This window comes from Puntigrus tetrazona, chromosome 5, assembly GCF_018831695.1.
Source record: "Puntigrus tetrazona isolate hp1 chromosome 5, ASM1883169v1, whole genome shotgun sequence".
Classification (NCBI taxonomy): Eukaryota; Metazoa; Chordata; class Actinopteri; order Cypriniformes; family Cyprinidae; genus Puntigrus; species Puntigrus tetrazona.
The window spans coordinates 30,799,469-30,814,648 of NC_056703.1; the positions used below are offsets into that span (position 1 = coordinate 30,799,469).

The 15,180-nt window shown below is 39.7% G+C and overlaps 2 protein-coding genes across 2 annotated transcripts; both read left to right on the plus strand.

The window, feature by feature from the left end:
- The first annotated feature begins 1,157 nt into the window (after positions 1 to 1,157).
- LOC122345406 (FAST kinase domain-containing protein 5, mitochondrial) lies at positions 1,158 to 5,808 on the plus strand. The gene is made up of 2 exons (XM_043239517.1): positions 1,158 to 1,293; positions 2,450 to 5,808. The coding sequence occupies exon 2, from the start codon at positions 2,462 to 2,464 to the stop codon at positions 4,817 to 4,819; it is 2,358 nt and encodes a 785-aa protein (XP_043095452.1). The 5' UTR covers positions 1,158 to 1,293; positions 2,450 to 2,461; the 3' UTR covers positions 4,820 to 5,808.
- Positions 1,166 to 14,630, plus strand: LOC122345407 (endoplasmic reticulum chaperone BiP-like). The gene is made up of 10 exons (XM_043239518.1): positions 1,166 to 1,293; positions 5,992 to 6,327; positions 7,912 to 8,132; positions 9,286 to 9,517; positions 9,615 to 9,752; positions 9,830 to 9,942; positions 10,483 to 10,873; positions 11,587 to 11,824; positions 11,936 to 12,103; positions 13,417 to 14,630. Exons 3-10 carry the CDS (start codon positions 7,948 to 7,950, stop codon positions 13,971 to 13,973), a joined length of 2,022 nt encoding a protein of 673 aa, XP_043095453.1. The 5' UTR covers positions 1,166 to 1,293; positions 5,992 to 6,327; positions 7,912 to 7,947; the 3' UTR covers positions 13,974 to 14,630.
- Positions 14,631 to 15,180: the final 550 nt, after the last annotated feature.

A 15,180-nucleotide genomic window follows, 5' to 3' on the forward strand; every position in this document is an offset into this window, starting at 1 on the left:
AGATTAATTTATGATGTGTACTGCATTACAAAATTAAATGCATTTATTTATTTATTTATTTGTTCACACAAAATAATCATGCATTCATTTAATATATATTTTATAGTTATATGCCTATATAGCATTGGCATTAATCATAGCACAGCCTATATATTCATACATTAATACGTATATCTTTTATATATAATTTAATTCAAAATTATAATTTATTTTTAGAGTTATACTTAGCATTGACATTAATCATGATATAACACGTGTGTGGGAAAGGGTTCATTCTGACTGGTGTGTCGGTAAGGACACCTAATAATAATAATAAAAAAAACATGCATTACAGTTTTGACTGAATAGTACAAAAGCAGCTAATAAAAAAAAAACAGGGTAAATGTAGTTTTACAGTTTTGACTAATATAATGTATAAATGAATAACAAAAGCAGCTTTCACATTATCTTTAAAACACTCTAAAACAGGGTAAATGTAGTTTTATACGTGTGAAACCTGACTAATATAATGTATAAATGAATAACAAAAGCTTCGTTATTCACATTATCTTGACTAAATTATCCAAAAACAACATTTTCAAAAAGTAAATTAAAATCAAAGAGTAACTTTCGTGTGATTAAGATAGAAATCATTTTTGAAAGAGATTTCTTTTACCTTGTTAGTAACAATTTAGACCAATAAGCGATCGATTTCACGATGACGTCACCCAGCAGGGGGAGCGCTTATTGGCTATAACGTCTTATCAAAACGAATACATGGCTATATTTAATTTTTTAATATATTAATGTAATACATGAATTAATTTTGTAATATCTTTTATATATAGTTTATGTGTGTTGTAAATATATATATATATATATATATATATATATATATATATATATATATATATATATATATATATATATATATATATATATATATATATATATATAGTTTGTTTATATTTATTCATATGATTTAATTGTGCTGTACAATTACTGTTAATGAAAATCATGCATTAATTTAAAGTATTTTTAGAGTTATGCTTAACAGCATATGAATACATAAATGTCAGAAAGTTAATAATAATAATATTTTTATATGTTTAAGTATGATCATCGGTGCAGTATGTGGACTGACTGCGCGCGCGTTTGTCTCCTGCGAGCCTCCGTAGCGCGTGACGTCAGCGGCTCAAGACATACACATGCTGTCAGCGTGTTTTCAACACAGAAGTTAGTGCTATACAGTGTGTCTTAATAACATAAATACTTGGTTTGGAAAAGAGTGCTTGAGGAATAGACGCGCTGAAGGTACGTGTATCATTTCCTCAACATCTTTCAGTCTGTTATTCAGCAGCGGAGTTGCGCGGCTGTCAAGGGCGCGCGGCATTTTACGTTTCACTCAAGACGTTTCGCCACTAAGAAATCAAGCTTTAAGTGCCTCGCTTTTATTTTACTCGCCTTTTAAAAGCACGCTTAAAAAGCTTCTGTGTCGGCGAAAGTTACTGTGTCGTTCGGTTGTTACAACTCGATTAAATTCTTGTTTAACGAAGCGAATCTGTTGTTAGGTTTATTAAATGACACGCAGTTTTCCTCACGTTGTAATTAGTGTTTGATTTGTATTTTATGGTCTGTTTGTGGGGTCTTCAGTGTCAGCTTAAAGTACAGAATCGCAAATGTAATAGATGTTTATTTATTATACATAGGCCTGATGCTTTCCCCATTCACTAATGAATAGGAGCATTGCTATCAAACTCAAAAGTGACGACGGAAAAAAATAGGATAAATTGACTGCTTTTTTTCTTGAAATTTAGGTCTTGTAAAAGCATAAACACTCCCACATTTAAAGTCATCATGAAATTAACTTTCTTACAATACCTATTGCAGTAGATCTATTTGTTCTAAAAGATGCTAATTATTATTAGATTTTAAACGATACACCCTCTTAATCTTTAACCTTATATATTCATCACATAGGAAATGATGGAAATTTTCATTTGGTGTTTAATTTGAAGGATGACTTTAGTCAGTGAAGCATTGAATAGTGATAGACAATATGTGAGGTGTAAAATAATAATAATTGAAAAATATAGAATTAAAAACTATTTTGACAGTTAAAATATTGTTTATAATCACCTGGTAAAATAAGTTTTCTCTAGGCTTCAGCAAGCTTCTTTATATTTCATTTGCTATCATTGAATTGAGGTTTAAATTCTGTCAAAACTCACAAGGTGCATCTAAAGGCCTCATTTTTGAATGGACTTTGGTTCTTGTTTCGCTGATTGAACTAAAATCTTTTTAATGTTTTTTGCATCTTTTCTAGAAACAGCATAACAAGCATTAAAATTGAGAAACGTAGCATTAACAATTTATCTCTCCATAACTGACCGTTTCTTTTCAGGTTGCTCAAAATCTCAAACTCTGTTGGTCTTCAAATGATAAACTTTTCTGTTATGATTCTTTCCAGTGCCTGCTGTTGATGTCTGCAACGGTCCCGTTTCATCATGTGGCAAGGCGCTGTCTTTATGCCCATGCATGCCAACGTGTTTCCATTTTTAGATCCCAACGCTTATCATCAGATGTGAAAAATGGGCAGCAAAAGAGAGAAGAAGAAACAGAAAGCAAGCTGGCGCACAACCCCTTGGCCTACTACCAGAGACCGAAGAGATGTTCCTCAACCATGAACCGCTCAGAAACTGAAGAATTGTCCTGTAATCTCTTTCTGAACCATCAACAGTGTAGCCCGTACAGTATTAGCGCCTCTCGATGGCTCTCCAGCAACAAGAACAAGCTGTTAAACACAGCTTCAAAACAAGGAGCCAATCAAACCCCAAACGCCGCCAAAGTGCAAAGCATCAGTGACCCACGAGCCTTTCAGAGATGTCGGCCTGAATACCGCAACATGACCCACGACCCAACCCAACGCTCGTCTGCTGTAGACCTGAATGAGGCCTTGTTAGTTCTTCGTAAAGTTATGATACAAAACGGCAACATGGAACCTTCAGAAGCAACTAATTTGTTGTCCACACTTGGTCAGGTTCCCAGAGAACAGGCCGCGGTAATAAGAGACGACAAGCGATTGAACGCGCTCCTGGGGTACAGTGCGGGGATCCTGCCAAACCTCACAACGCCGCAGTTATTGGATGTGCTGACGGCCTTTGTGAATTTAGGCTTGCCTACATACCACAGAGTTCTGGGATGGTGCCAAACCGAGTTCTGTCGGCGAGCGAGCGAGATGGAGCTTCACCAGCTGCTGCTCGCCGCCGACTTGTGGCGATGCCTAGGTCGAAGTGTTCCTAAGTACCTCGAGAGGCTCTTTGAGAACGTGACAAAAAACTTCAACCAGATGGGTCTTCCAGAGTTGGTTCAACTCTTGTACATTATCGGTGAAGGCAGGCGATGCCCGGATACCCTCGTTCAACCCCTTGAGTCGTTACTTATGCGCCATTTGAGCCAACTGATGCCTGAAGAGCTTGGTGCTGTTTGCTTAGGCCTCTTTAAATCACAATGCTCCCTGTCTGAGAGAGCGACGCGCCGGCTTATGGACAGGGCGGTCGTTGTAGTCGAGGATATGAGCGATTTTGTAATCGCTAATGTAATGAAGCTAATGCGATTTAGCTATCTAGACCATCTCCCGTGGTTGGAGGCCATGGGATCGGAGGTGCCTCGACGTGCCCCGAAAATGGAAGTTCAAGGTCTCATGCATATCGTCTTGGCCTGCTCCTCTCTGCATTATCGAGATGATCGCATTCTCTTAGCTGTGGCCGAACAATTACCCAACGTGGTCAGTCAATGTCGGAGTAAAGATGCTGCAAAGTTGTTGTGGTCCTTTGGGAATTTAGGAGTCCTTCCCAAACATTGTCCCAACCTGTATCCATGTCTCACTGCAATCTTACGAGAACGCCAAGCTGAGTTTGAGCGATACCCTGAACATCTGTTGACCGCTCTGCTTGGACTTGCTTTCGCCGGTCTATTCCCTGAAGACCTGCTCAGTCTGGCTTTAAGTGCAGAGTTTGTCAACAAGGCTTGTAATTTCCAAGAGTTTGAGTTGAAGAAGGACTTATTCACCTTAGATGGAACCGTAGGCTTGGACTTACCCGAGTCGACGGTCCCAAGACTTAGTCTTGCAATTCGGGAAGAAGTCTCCAAGCTCCTGTGGGATTTTGCTCAATCGGATATCTGTCAGAAGCCCGAGGTGCTCGAGGCTGAAGAAGTGTTGAGGAGTCTGCTGGGTGGAGAGATGTTTGTTCGCAAACACATGATTCTTCCGCACTTGCGCTCGATTGATCTGGAAGTGCACTTAGACCTAAACGACCAGCCTGTACCTGTATCCTCCGGGCCTTACCAACAAAATCTCGCCTCTCAAAACACAGATGCAAGGCTCTCTGGAGTTACCATAACTGACACCCTACTAGCTCAACTAACTAATACACAGAAGAATCCAGTGCAGCCATCTAACCAGTTCTTTCAAAAGCCTGAGATTCGCACCGTCAAACCGGTCCACGAGAGAGAAGGTATTTACAATGTGGGTATCGATCTGACGGACGATCTTCTGATGGCGCTGACCAAATGTCGAAAGCGTTCGTCCCGTCTGGACGATTCTAAACCATCGATTCAGAGACTTGCTGTTCAAGTGACACATAGGAATCACTACTGCTACAGGAGCAAGCAGCTGCTTGGACTGCATGCCCTTAAAAGACGTCATTTAGAGCTGGCCGGATATAGAGTCGTAGAGTTGTATCACTGGGAATGGTTTCCCTTGCTGCGACGCTCCTATGCCGAGAAGCTGGCCTATCTGCACTGCAAGATATTCAGCTCTTCTGACTACAAAAAATAGAATGATTGATTTCTCCACAAACCACTAGGTGTTGCTCAGCCTACATTTTTCATACTAATTCACGGCATTTGTTTGTTTTTTGTTGAAGCTATTATGGGATTGTATTGTTTGCATTTTTAAGTTTGTAAATTAAAATTTTGTCATTATTAAAGAGTATTAGGTTAACCCTGCTGAATTCCATGCCAAAAATAGACGCTGTGAAAAATTCTAAAGATTCAAGCAAAACTGTACTGTAGCGTGTTAAAGATGGAAAACTATAACAAAAACATCCCTTGTTTTGTGTTATTTCTGTTGTGTTAGGAATCAGTCTGACCCATTTGATCTGAAACCCCGTTTTTGTATTTCATGCATGTAGTTATTATTAGTACTGTGCGTTTTTGCCATGTCTGCCTCTCAAACCCAGTGGGAGAGTAAATGAGTTCATCACACTTATTTTCTAAGCAGTAGTTCGGTCTAGGGCTGCGCGTGAAGCTTCAAAGCGCGTCACGTGATCAAAAGACGACGGGCGACAGGTGTGTGACGTCAAAGTATCGCGAGAGCGTTTGACAGCTGATGGTTTATATAAAAACGAAAGAACATGACTGACAAGAAAAATTCAAACACGCCTCGTTTTCTTTTTAGTCACCTGACTGCTTTACTTTGCGTAGGAATGTTTTGTTTTTTTTTTACTGTTTGAATCCTGGCCAATATGCTCTGCGGGTCATATCATATAAACCATGTTAAAACTATCATCTTATTCATTACTGTTATAGCCTAGCTATTACATTTATTGACACGCTTTAATTATTAATTGTATTATCAATAGAGAAAATACATTTAGCTGTGATTAAAACAGTTGAGCCCTCTAGTTTACACATTATACATTGTTTTGATGTTATTCAATGTCGACAGTAAAATGAATAACAGTATGAATATTTCTGCCTTTGCACGGCTAGGATATCGTACGAATGTAGATCTATTTGTTTGCCACAAATAAAACAAGCACCATACACACAGTACTCTATACTGATATAATACCTGAGAGATATGAAGTCACTATGTCGCTGTAATTAATTTGATAACTTTTTATACCAGTTTGTTCAGGGCATTCAGTCTTTACGTGAGCCTGTCGTTTGAAATATTCAGAATTTTAGGCTAAACTCTAAAAGGTTTTTGTTGTTTTGTTTTTAAAGCGGATAAAATGGATAATGCTTCCAATCTTTTCCCGAGACAACCAGAGAAAAGCTTCAGAGTTTTCTCCATCTCTTCTGATGATGCCATTTATTTATTGGTCGGGACCCAGACGCCTCGCTTGCAGAGCTCTTCTATTGCTGATTTGATTATTTTGATGGGGTTTTTAATATATCAGTTGCTTGTAGACCATCTCAGCAGGTTCGATGCATCTTTGTGAGATGTTGTTCGTTTCAGTCCGACCTGCTCCGCCCAGTGAAACTGAAAATACAGGAGAACACAGCGCCATGAGTTCCTGCTGAGCACACATCCCAGACAAGGGCTTCCACAGGTCTCAGGTAAGAGCTATATCTCGGGATCATCTCTTCTTAAGCAGTTAGTGACATAAAAACAACACGGCAATATCAGTACATTTAATATACAGAACAGGTGCATGAAGCAAAAATCACATTATTCTATTAAGGAGAAAATATTTGTTGCATTTTTCTTTTTCATCGCTTCGAAGGCTTTTGTGTTTGAAGTAGTCTGAATTGTTTTATCAAATGCATTAAACCAACTCCGAATGCATGGTTTCACTTTCAATCTCTTGGATTTGATTATTGATAAAAGTTTTCCCAGCAGAAGGCTGCTGTTGAACAGGAAGTAATCTTAGTTATTGCTCACAATAATGTCGAGGTGAGGAAACCTTTGGGTAAAGCCGATCATGAGTATCAAACCGTGAAGCAATAACGGGTGCTTTTTGCCAAAATCGTTAGTCTTTAAGCTTGTGAAAATCCTAAAATGTAATATTAAGTAATATAAATAGCCAAAAGTCGTTAAAAGCAATGTAATGAAACATTTTGATGCAACGGTTTTTAGTCAGTAATAAAAAACACGCCAGTAAAAACTTACCTGTTTTAACTGCACGCTCACTTCTTCCTAAATAACCCTGAGAAACCAGCATACATCGTCAGTGAAGTGTTTCTAAAGATGCATGCATGTACAAAACACATGCAACACATTTAAACGTGTCTCAAATGCATGTACCGACAGACTATTCTGCAGTTCGAGATCACAACATTTATATTTTTGATGCATTTTTTTGTAATTTAATGCACAAACGGGCTAAATTCATTGATATTTAAATGCATAAAATAAACTACATTTACATGGCATTTTTACATTTTCCTTTGTACAGAGCTCGATTTGGGTTTGACAAAAATTCAAAACAATGCTGAATTTTTGTATATATTTTTTGAATGTATATATATATATGTATATGTATACATAATAACCACTTTTAGTTTTAACTTGCATACACGTAAATGTGCAGTTGCACCATAGTGAACAAAAACCCCTGAATAATCTGTGGTTTCAGTATCATCTATTAAATATACATTTATTAGAATTAAATCCAAATCTACGCCATAAATATTCACTGCATGGATATATCCCACTTATAATTTTACAATTGCTTTCATTTTAGGAGAAAAAGAAAATGTTATGTATGTAAATGGTATTTACTTTTGAGCAATGGTTTGAAAATGAGTTTAGATAAATGTAGGATTAGAAATGTCGTTAAACATATTTCTATAATAATTTAGCTTGAAACATTAATTTAAATCACAACCATCAAGTGAAAGTGGTGGGGGGTGTGAGGTCATGCAGATAGAATAAGAGAGATTTTTTTAATTATAAATGAAATATTCCAGTATAGAATCAGAATTAAAAGATGCTTGCGTGTAATTTGAGAATAAAAATACACATATGCAAATATAAATACAATTTTGTAATAGATTCAATAAGAGGCCAGTAAGACATATACATCACTAAGACATATATTGTATTTGTCTGCATTTACATCTGCAAGACATATTTGAGAGTGCTTCCTCAACTGCGATATGTCTACAGGACGATTTCTATCAGATTATTTCTCTTTACAGAAATCAGTGACCATTTGACACAAGATCAACATCAAAATGCGATTGCTTTGTCTGTTCCTGCTGGTGGCCAGCAGTTCATGCTGGTTGTTTACTAAAGAGGATGACAAGAAGGAAACATATAAGAAGGAAATTCACAAGGAGGACATTTACCAGAAGGAGAATTACAGAAATGAATTTCTTGGGTCAGTGATTGGAATAGACCTTGGGACAACCTACTCATGGTGAGAACGAGTCTGGATCCATAAATATGGTTCACAGGAATGTATGTGTTCATATATATATATATATATAGTCATGGACAAAGATATCGGCACCCTTGGTAAATATGATCAAAGAAGGCTGTGAAAATTAATTTGTATTGTTAATCCTTTTGATCATTTATTTAAAAAAAATCCTTTCATTGGATAATGAGAATTAAAAAATGTATCATTATGAAATAAATGTTTTTCTCTAATACACATTGGTCACAATTAGCGGCACCCTTTTATTCAATACTTTTCGAAACCTCCATTTGTCCGTTTAAATGTTCTTCTATAATGTCTGATGGGGTCAGAGAACATTTCTTCACGCAGATTCATATCTTCATGTTGGTGCTTCTTCTCTCGGAATGGCCAGCAGTGCTCAGTGACCCATTTTTGTCACTCCTTGACTTCACTTCAGAGCTTGAAAGCTGTTCCAATATTTACATGGGTCCTACCTGAAGATGAAATCCTGGGACCGCCAATGACCATGACCACACTCCCACTGCTGAGGGCGAGCTGTTACTGGACTCTAAACTACTATTTCAATGAGAAGGAATTCTGTCCCCTTCCTTTCCCATTGGTCCCGCCCACCTCCCCATTGCTTTCTGGAGCCTCTGCGTCACCCTGGCTCTCCTGGACTTCTACTCCACCCGTGTCATCTCTGTCAGTAGACCCCCTGGTGTCACCTGCATGACCTCCACCAGGGCTCTTCCTGCTCTGGGATACTCTATTTAACCTTGGCCCAAAGAACTTTGCCACTTTCCCATCGCCTGCCTCTCACCTGCCTCACCTCCCAAACCCCTTTGGAAGAGGCGAACTTTATTGATTTATTACTCCACTTGTTTCTGTTCTCCGTGGCCTGTCTATAAGTCCTCTGTTCTTCCCTGGTCCTTTGTCCACTATGGATTTGGATGTATGTTTTGGATTTACTCCTGGATTCATGATGAAATAATCTGTTGACTCTGTTCCTACATAGTGCGCTTCATTCCTCACACGTTATAAATTGACATATACATGTATATATCTTGTATGTATATATATATGCATTTTTCCCCTAGTAATACTCTGCATTAAAGCATTTCTGTTAAATTAATATGTGTTTTGAACGTATACTATTTTCTGTTTGTTCCAGTGTTGGAGTGTTCAAGAACGGCCGTGTGGAGATCATCGCTAATGACCAGGGAAACCGCATCACTCCATCATACGTGGCCTTCACCACCGAAGGAGAGCGTCTCATCGGAGATGCTGCGAAGAACCAGATGACCTCTAACCCCGAGAACACCGTCTTTGATGCCAAGAGGTTGATCGGCCGCACATGGGGAGACTCGTCTGTGCAGCAGGACATTAAATACCTGCCCTTTAAGGTACACGCATCTGCCAGCCTGCGTTTGAACTCTATTTGAATTATATATCCCTTTGACTTCAATATGAAGTTCTAAACACCTGCTGCGTTTCTTTCAGGTGATTGAGAAGAAGAACAAGCCTCACATCCAGCTGGACATTGGATTAGGCCGGATGAAGACTTTCACCCCTGAGGAAATCTCGGCTATGGTTCTGACTAAAATGAAGGAGACTGCAGAGGCTTACCTGGGATATAAGGTAAGTTTTTCACTCCAACACTAAGAAAAAATGTTGCACTGCAGTAAAACACCTGATCTGTGTCTGCTCTTCTGAAGGTCACACATGCTGTGGTCACTGTTCCCGCTTATTTCAATGATGCCCAGCGCCAGGCCACTAAAGATGCAGGAACCATCGCCGGTCTGAACGTCATAAGGATCATCAGTGAGCCGTGAGTACTGTATTGCTTTTGTTTTTTTGTAAAACAGGTCATTTGCTTCTAGGTGTTCATATGCTAGTATGGTTTGTAACCAGGCTGTTTGGTTCAGAATTGATTTCCATAGTAGGAAAAAAAAATACTATGGAAGTTGACTTGATGTGTCCACTCGTGTCCACTGTACTTTGGTGTATGGTGCCCCCTACCCAAAATATGTTTAGGGGAAGCATCCTCCTTTACTTCCCCAAAGGTGAAGGAGGACCTACTCAACAAATGTCTATAGTTCAAGAACTTTGCTAATGATCCCTAAAGGATCATCAGAATTGGAATTTTTCAGTGAATACATAACAAATCTAGAAAGTATGTCAGATAAGCAAGGTCAAGAAAATCTTGGGTATAGTCCTCAAATGATCTCTGTACTGCTCCAAGACTTGAAAGGTTGGAGATCCAAATAAAGCTTTTATTGGAACAATGCAGAAATTTTATCCATATAACAGACGACAAGTCAAAATAACAAGGCAGGAAACTCAAATTGTGTGTTGTTGCTCTCCACAGAACCGCTGCTGCCATCGCTTATGGTCTGGACATAAAGGACGGTGAGAAGAACGTCCTGGTGTTTGATCTCGGTGGCGGCACCTTCGATGTTTCCCTGCTCACTATTGATAAAGGCGTCTTCGAGGTGGTGGCCACTAATGGAGACACTCACCTCGGCGGGGAAGACTTCGATCAGCGTGTCATGGAGCACTTCATCAAGCTCTACAAGAAGAAGACCGGAAAGGACATGAGCAAGAACATCCGTGCCGTGCAGAAGCTGCGTCGTGAGGTGGAGAAGGCCAAGAGAGAGCTGTCCAGCCAGCATCAGGCACGCATCGAGATCGAGTCCTTCTTTAAGGGAGAAGACTTCTCTGAGACACTGACCCGCGCCAAGTTTGAGGAGCTCAACATGGTAAGAGAAGCTCCATATAACTAAATCTAAAAAAGCCCAAATCTTAAAGGGGTCATATAAGCTTTTTATTTGGCCTTCAAAAAGTAATTGGCATTAGGAATCATTAAGATTACTACCAACAGAACAGCAGCACAGCCCAAATGTTTGAATTTGTGCAAATGTACAAACATTTCTGGACACGGTGGAGAGGAGGGAGCTAGGAGCCATTGTGTAGCCAATGTGTTGAAGGGCAGACTCTTGGATGCTCTGGACAGGGCCAGCAGAAACCCAAGAGGCAAAGAAGGGCAGAATCGAACTCCAGTTCAGTTTCCCAATCAATTAGATCCATTTCTTCATCATGCAACCCCAGATTTACAGTCAGCTCACCCTCAGCCCTGATGCAGTGTGTGGAGCTCTACTCCACGCTATGTCCATGGTGATCTTGACCGTGGCGAGCTCTGTTGCCGGCTTTCGCACCTAGTCTGATGTCAAAGGCTCTGGCTCCAGGGTGATCTTCAGCTCTTTGGTGATGGCTCATCGTCGCATTGCATAGCATCTGCTCTTCAACACTCGTGGGCACAAGCTTTAGCTCCGTGCAGCAGGGAGATGGTGGGCTGGGCACTAGGTCCGTAGTAGGGGCTGGTGCCGTCCGTGATGTCGAGGACTATCCCAGGACAGCTGCGCTCATGTGAAGGCAGAAAGCAGAAAACATGTTTTGTGTTTTGTCCTCACAGGACTTGTTCCGCTCCACCATGAAACCAGTGCAGAAGGTTTTGGAAGACTCTGACCTGAAGAAATCTGACATTGACGAGATCGTCCTGGTCGGAGGCTCCACTCGTATTCCCAAGATCCAGCAGCTGGTGAAGGAGTTCTTCAACGGCAAGGTGCCGTCCAAAGGAATCAACCCTGATGAGGCCGTGGCTTACGGAGCTGCTGTCCAGGCCGGAGTCCTGTCAGGAGAAGAAGACACTGGTGAGTCCATCTGCATACAACCGCTGATGATGTTTTACATATGTTGCATCTAAGGTTATAATCACACAAAGTCTCTTGTGAGATGCTGACTGGCTGAAATGTGGTGAACAGGTGACCTGGTGATTCTGGACGTTTGCCCTTTGACCTTGGGCATTGAGACAATTGGAGGAGTGATGAACAGTCTTATTCCCAGGAACACTGTTGTGCCCACCACAAAATCTGCAAAATTCACTACCACTACTGACAACCAGCAAGTCGTGGCTGTTGAGGTTTATGAGGGTGAGTGAAATGTTTTCAAGTTCAAACTTGAAAACTTTGAAACTGTCAACTCCATTGTTTTAAATGCTAATAAGCTCTTCTGTTGCATGACAGGCTGTTCTTACGAGTCCTTTTACTTTATTTATGGAACCTGCTAATACTAGGAAAGGTGATTTGCAAAGATTTACAAAAAACACTTCTGTAGATGAAGCTGAACATACAGTAGATGGATTTAGGTAGATTGGGGATCTGTGTTTTCCCTTCAAAATGAATATAACAGTAATCCTCTGCGTCTTCAGTGGCTCAGATGTAGGGAGTAAATGATGACCGCTATATTCATTATTACATCCAACAAAAACTGCCCCTAACATTTAATCGTAGACATTCTGACACAATGGACTGACGACAGCTTCAACAACCAAAACAAAAGAAAACACATCAACATATTTATATGCAGACAGTAATTCTTTGACTTGAGTGGGCCAGAGCAGAACAAAACGAAAGAAGAAAAACACACAGCAAAACGGCAGCACTTTCTTAATCCAGAATGTGCCCAAAGAGGTTGTTCGTCCCGAAAATATTGGTCACTGAGACATACGGTTGTTCACAGCACAAGCCTAAACAGTTTACTCCAAGATGAATGGAATTAACCTGGCAGGGAAAAAGGTAGAGCTGGGAGATATATATATATATATATATATATATATATATATATATATATATATATATATATATCTCAATATTTAATATTTGCATCTCATCAGTAAAGCCAGTCCTTTTATTAGTTTTTCAATGCAATATTGCGCAGTTTGTCAGTGATCTATGGCTCTGTGTGTTAACTGTTGCTCCATTTGAAAACAGCTGATGGAGATTTACCGCAAATCAAAGAACCGGTTTTACTGACAAAATGTGCATGAATATATTGAACGATAAATATAGCACAGTCCTAGAATACGGACAGCCTACACTGCACCACGGAGCAATCTGTTTCAGCTTTTAAGAAGAAACACGCACATAAAAAAGTGTCTTCAGTCCTCATTAAAACTCATTCAACATCTTACAGGAAGAGAAAAATTGCAGGAAAACTAAAATCTTACAATTATGAGAATTAGCATCTGGTAACGGTTGTTTAAAATGTGTTTCTACGGGAGTGATGCAACTCATACATCTCTGAATGATGAAAGCGACATCTCCCATTCCTCCACTCTTCCCTATAGTGTCAACAAGCTTCACCTTTGTTATTGTTTAAAAAATGTGTCCTCTAGTGGCGAAAACATACGTATTATGCTCTTCAGAGTAGATTCTGTTCTAACTCTTTTCCTTCATCTTTCCAGGTGAGCGTCCACTGACTAAAGATAACCACCTCCTGGGCACCTTTCACCTGACCGGCATCCCTCCGGCTCCCCGCGGCGTTCCTGAGATTGAGGTCACCTTTGAGATCGACGTCAACAGCATCCTGCGCGTCACCGCCGAGGACATGGGTACGGGCAACAAGAACAAGATCACCATCAACAATGACAAGAACCGACTGACAGCGAAAGAAATCCAGCGCATGGTGAACGAGGCAGAGCGCTTCGCCAAAGAAGACAAGAAGCTGAAGGAGCGCATCGACGCCCGCAACGAGCTGGAGAGCTACGCTTACTCCCTGAAGAACCAGATCGGAGACAAAGAGAAGCTGGGCGGTACGCTATCTTCTGACAAGAAGGAGGCCATCGAGAAGGCCATCAAGGAGAAGATCGAGTGGCTGGAGTCTCACCAGGACGCAGATCTCGAGGACTTCCAGGCCATGAAGATGGAGCTGGTGGAAGTCGTGCATCCCATCGTAAGCGTGCTGTACGCCAGCGCAAATGGCTCGCTGCCAAGAGAGCAAGACGAAAGGGACGAGTTGTGAACCACCCGGACACTGTTTTCAGTCATGTAGATGCTCTCGCCTCTCTAGGTTTACTTATTGAATATAACGGACACTTTCGTTGAAGATGGGTGGGACGTAAAGCCTTTTCAGGAAAGACATGTTAAGTGTTAAAGAGTAGCGTTTGTTGTTTTATATTCTCTTCGATCTGGTGAAGATTTTGTCAGCAGACTGTGATTGTATTGTTGCACATTTTTAAAGATGATTAGGTTTACCCTCGTGCTATAACTTGGGTAAACAGAGCCACATTGGTTTTCATGGAAGAAGCCAAAAATAGAAAAAATACGATTCAAGGAAAAACTTATAATATGTATTGTAGAATGTCAGAAGGAAAACTATATATATATATGTGATCAATTTAATTCAATTAACTACATGTTTGTTTGTACGTAATGCTTATTGCTATTTGTACTGTGCATTTTTTTCTATGTCTGTTTCTCAAATTCATTGTGAGAGTAATGAATATTTCACACTTATTTTTAATGCTACATCGATTTAGTATTTAAATTCCAAAATAATATTTTGCATTTTAATTTGTGTATATGCCTTAGCAATCAATCAATTACTGTTATTTATATAACGCTTTTAACAACACAGATTATTATTAATGAATATTAAAGAATAGCATGTGAATTTTAACTTATTCATTAACTGCGTATTTAATAAATAGCTCTCAAATTTGCAAGAAAGAAATGTTACGTGTATTTAGTATAATTTTGAATTCCTGAATAAATTGGACATGAAATTAAATACTAAATTATTTAAATCATATATCACCATGCATAACTTTAAGAGTTCAATCAATCAATCAATCATTTTTATTTATATACTGTAGCTCTTTTAACAACACAGGTTGCATCAAAGCACTGTACAGTATAAAGTAGAAGAACACAATGACAGGGATGTATAATGAAGAGAGTGAACAGTTTGTTATTAAATGCAGAGACGGTCTCTGGAATCAATTCAATGATAATCAATAGAAGTTAAGTGTCCCCAACAAAGCAGAGCAAGACAGAGGAACCAAAACCCCATCCATACAGAATGAAGAAAAAGAAACCCTTGGGAGAAACCAGACTCAGTTGGGGTCAGTTCTCCTCTGACCGGACGCCCAGCACTTAACTTCCAGTTCAATTTTAAACACAGCTGTGTCCGATAGCGTAAATGACTTAGTGTGTGTGTGAGTGTGTGT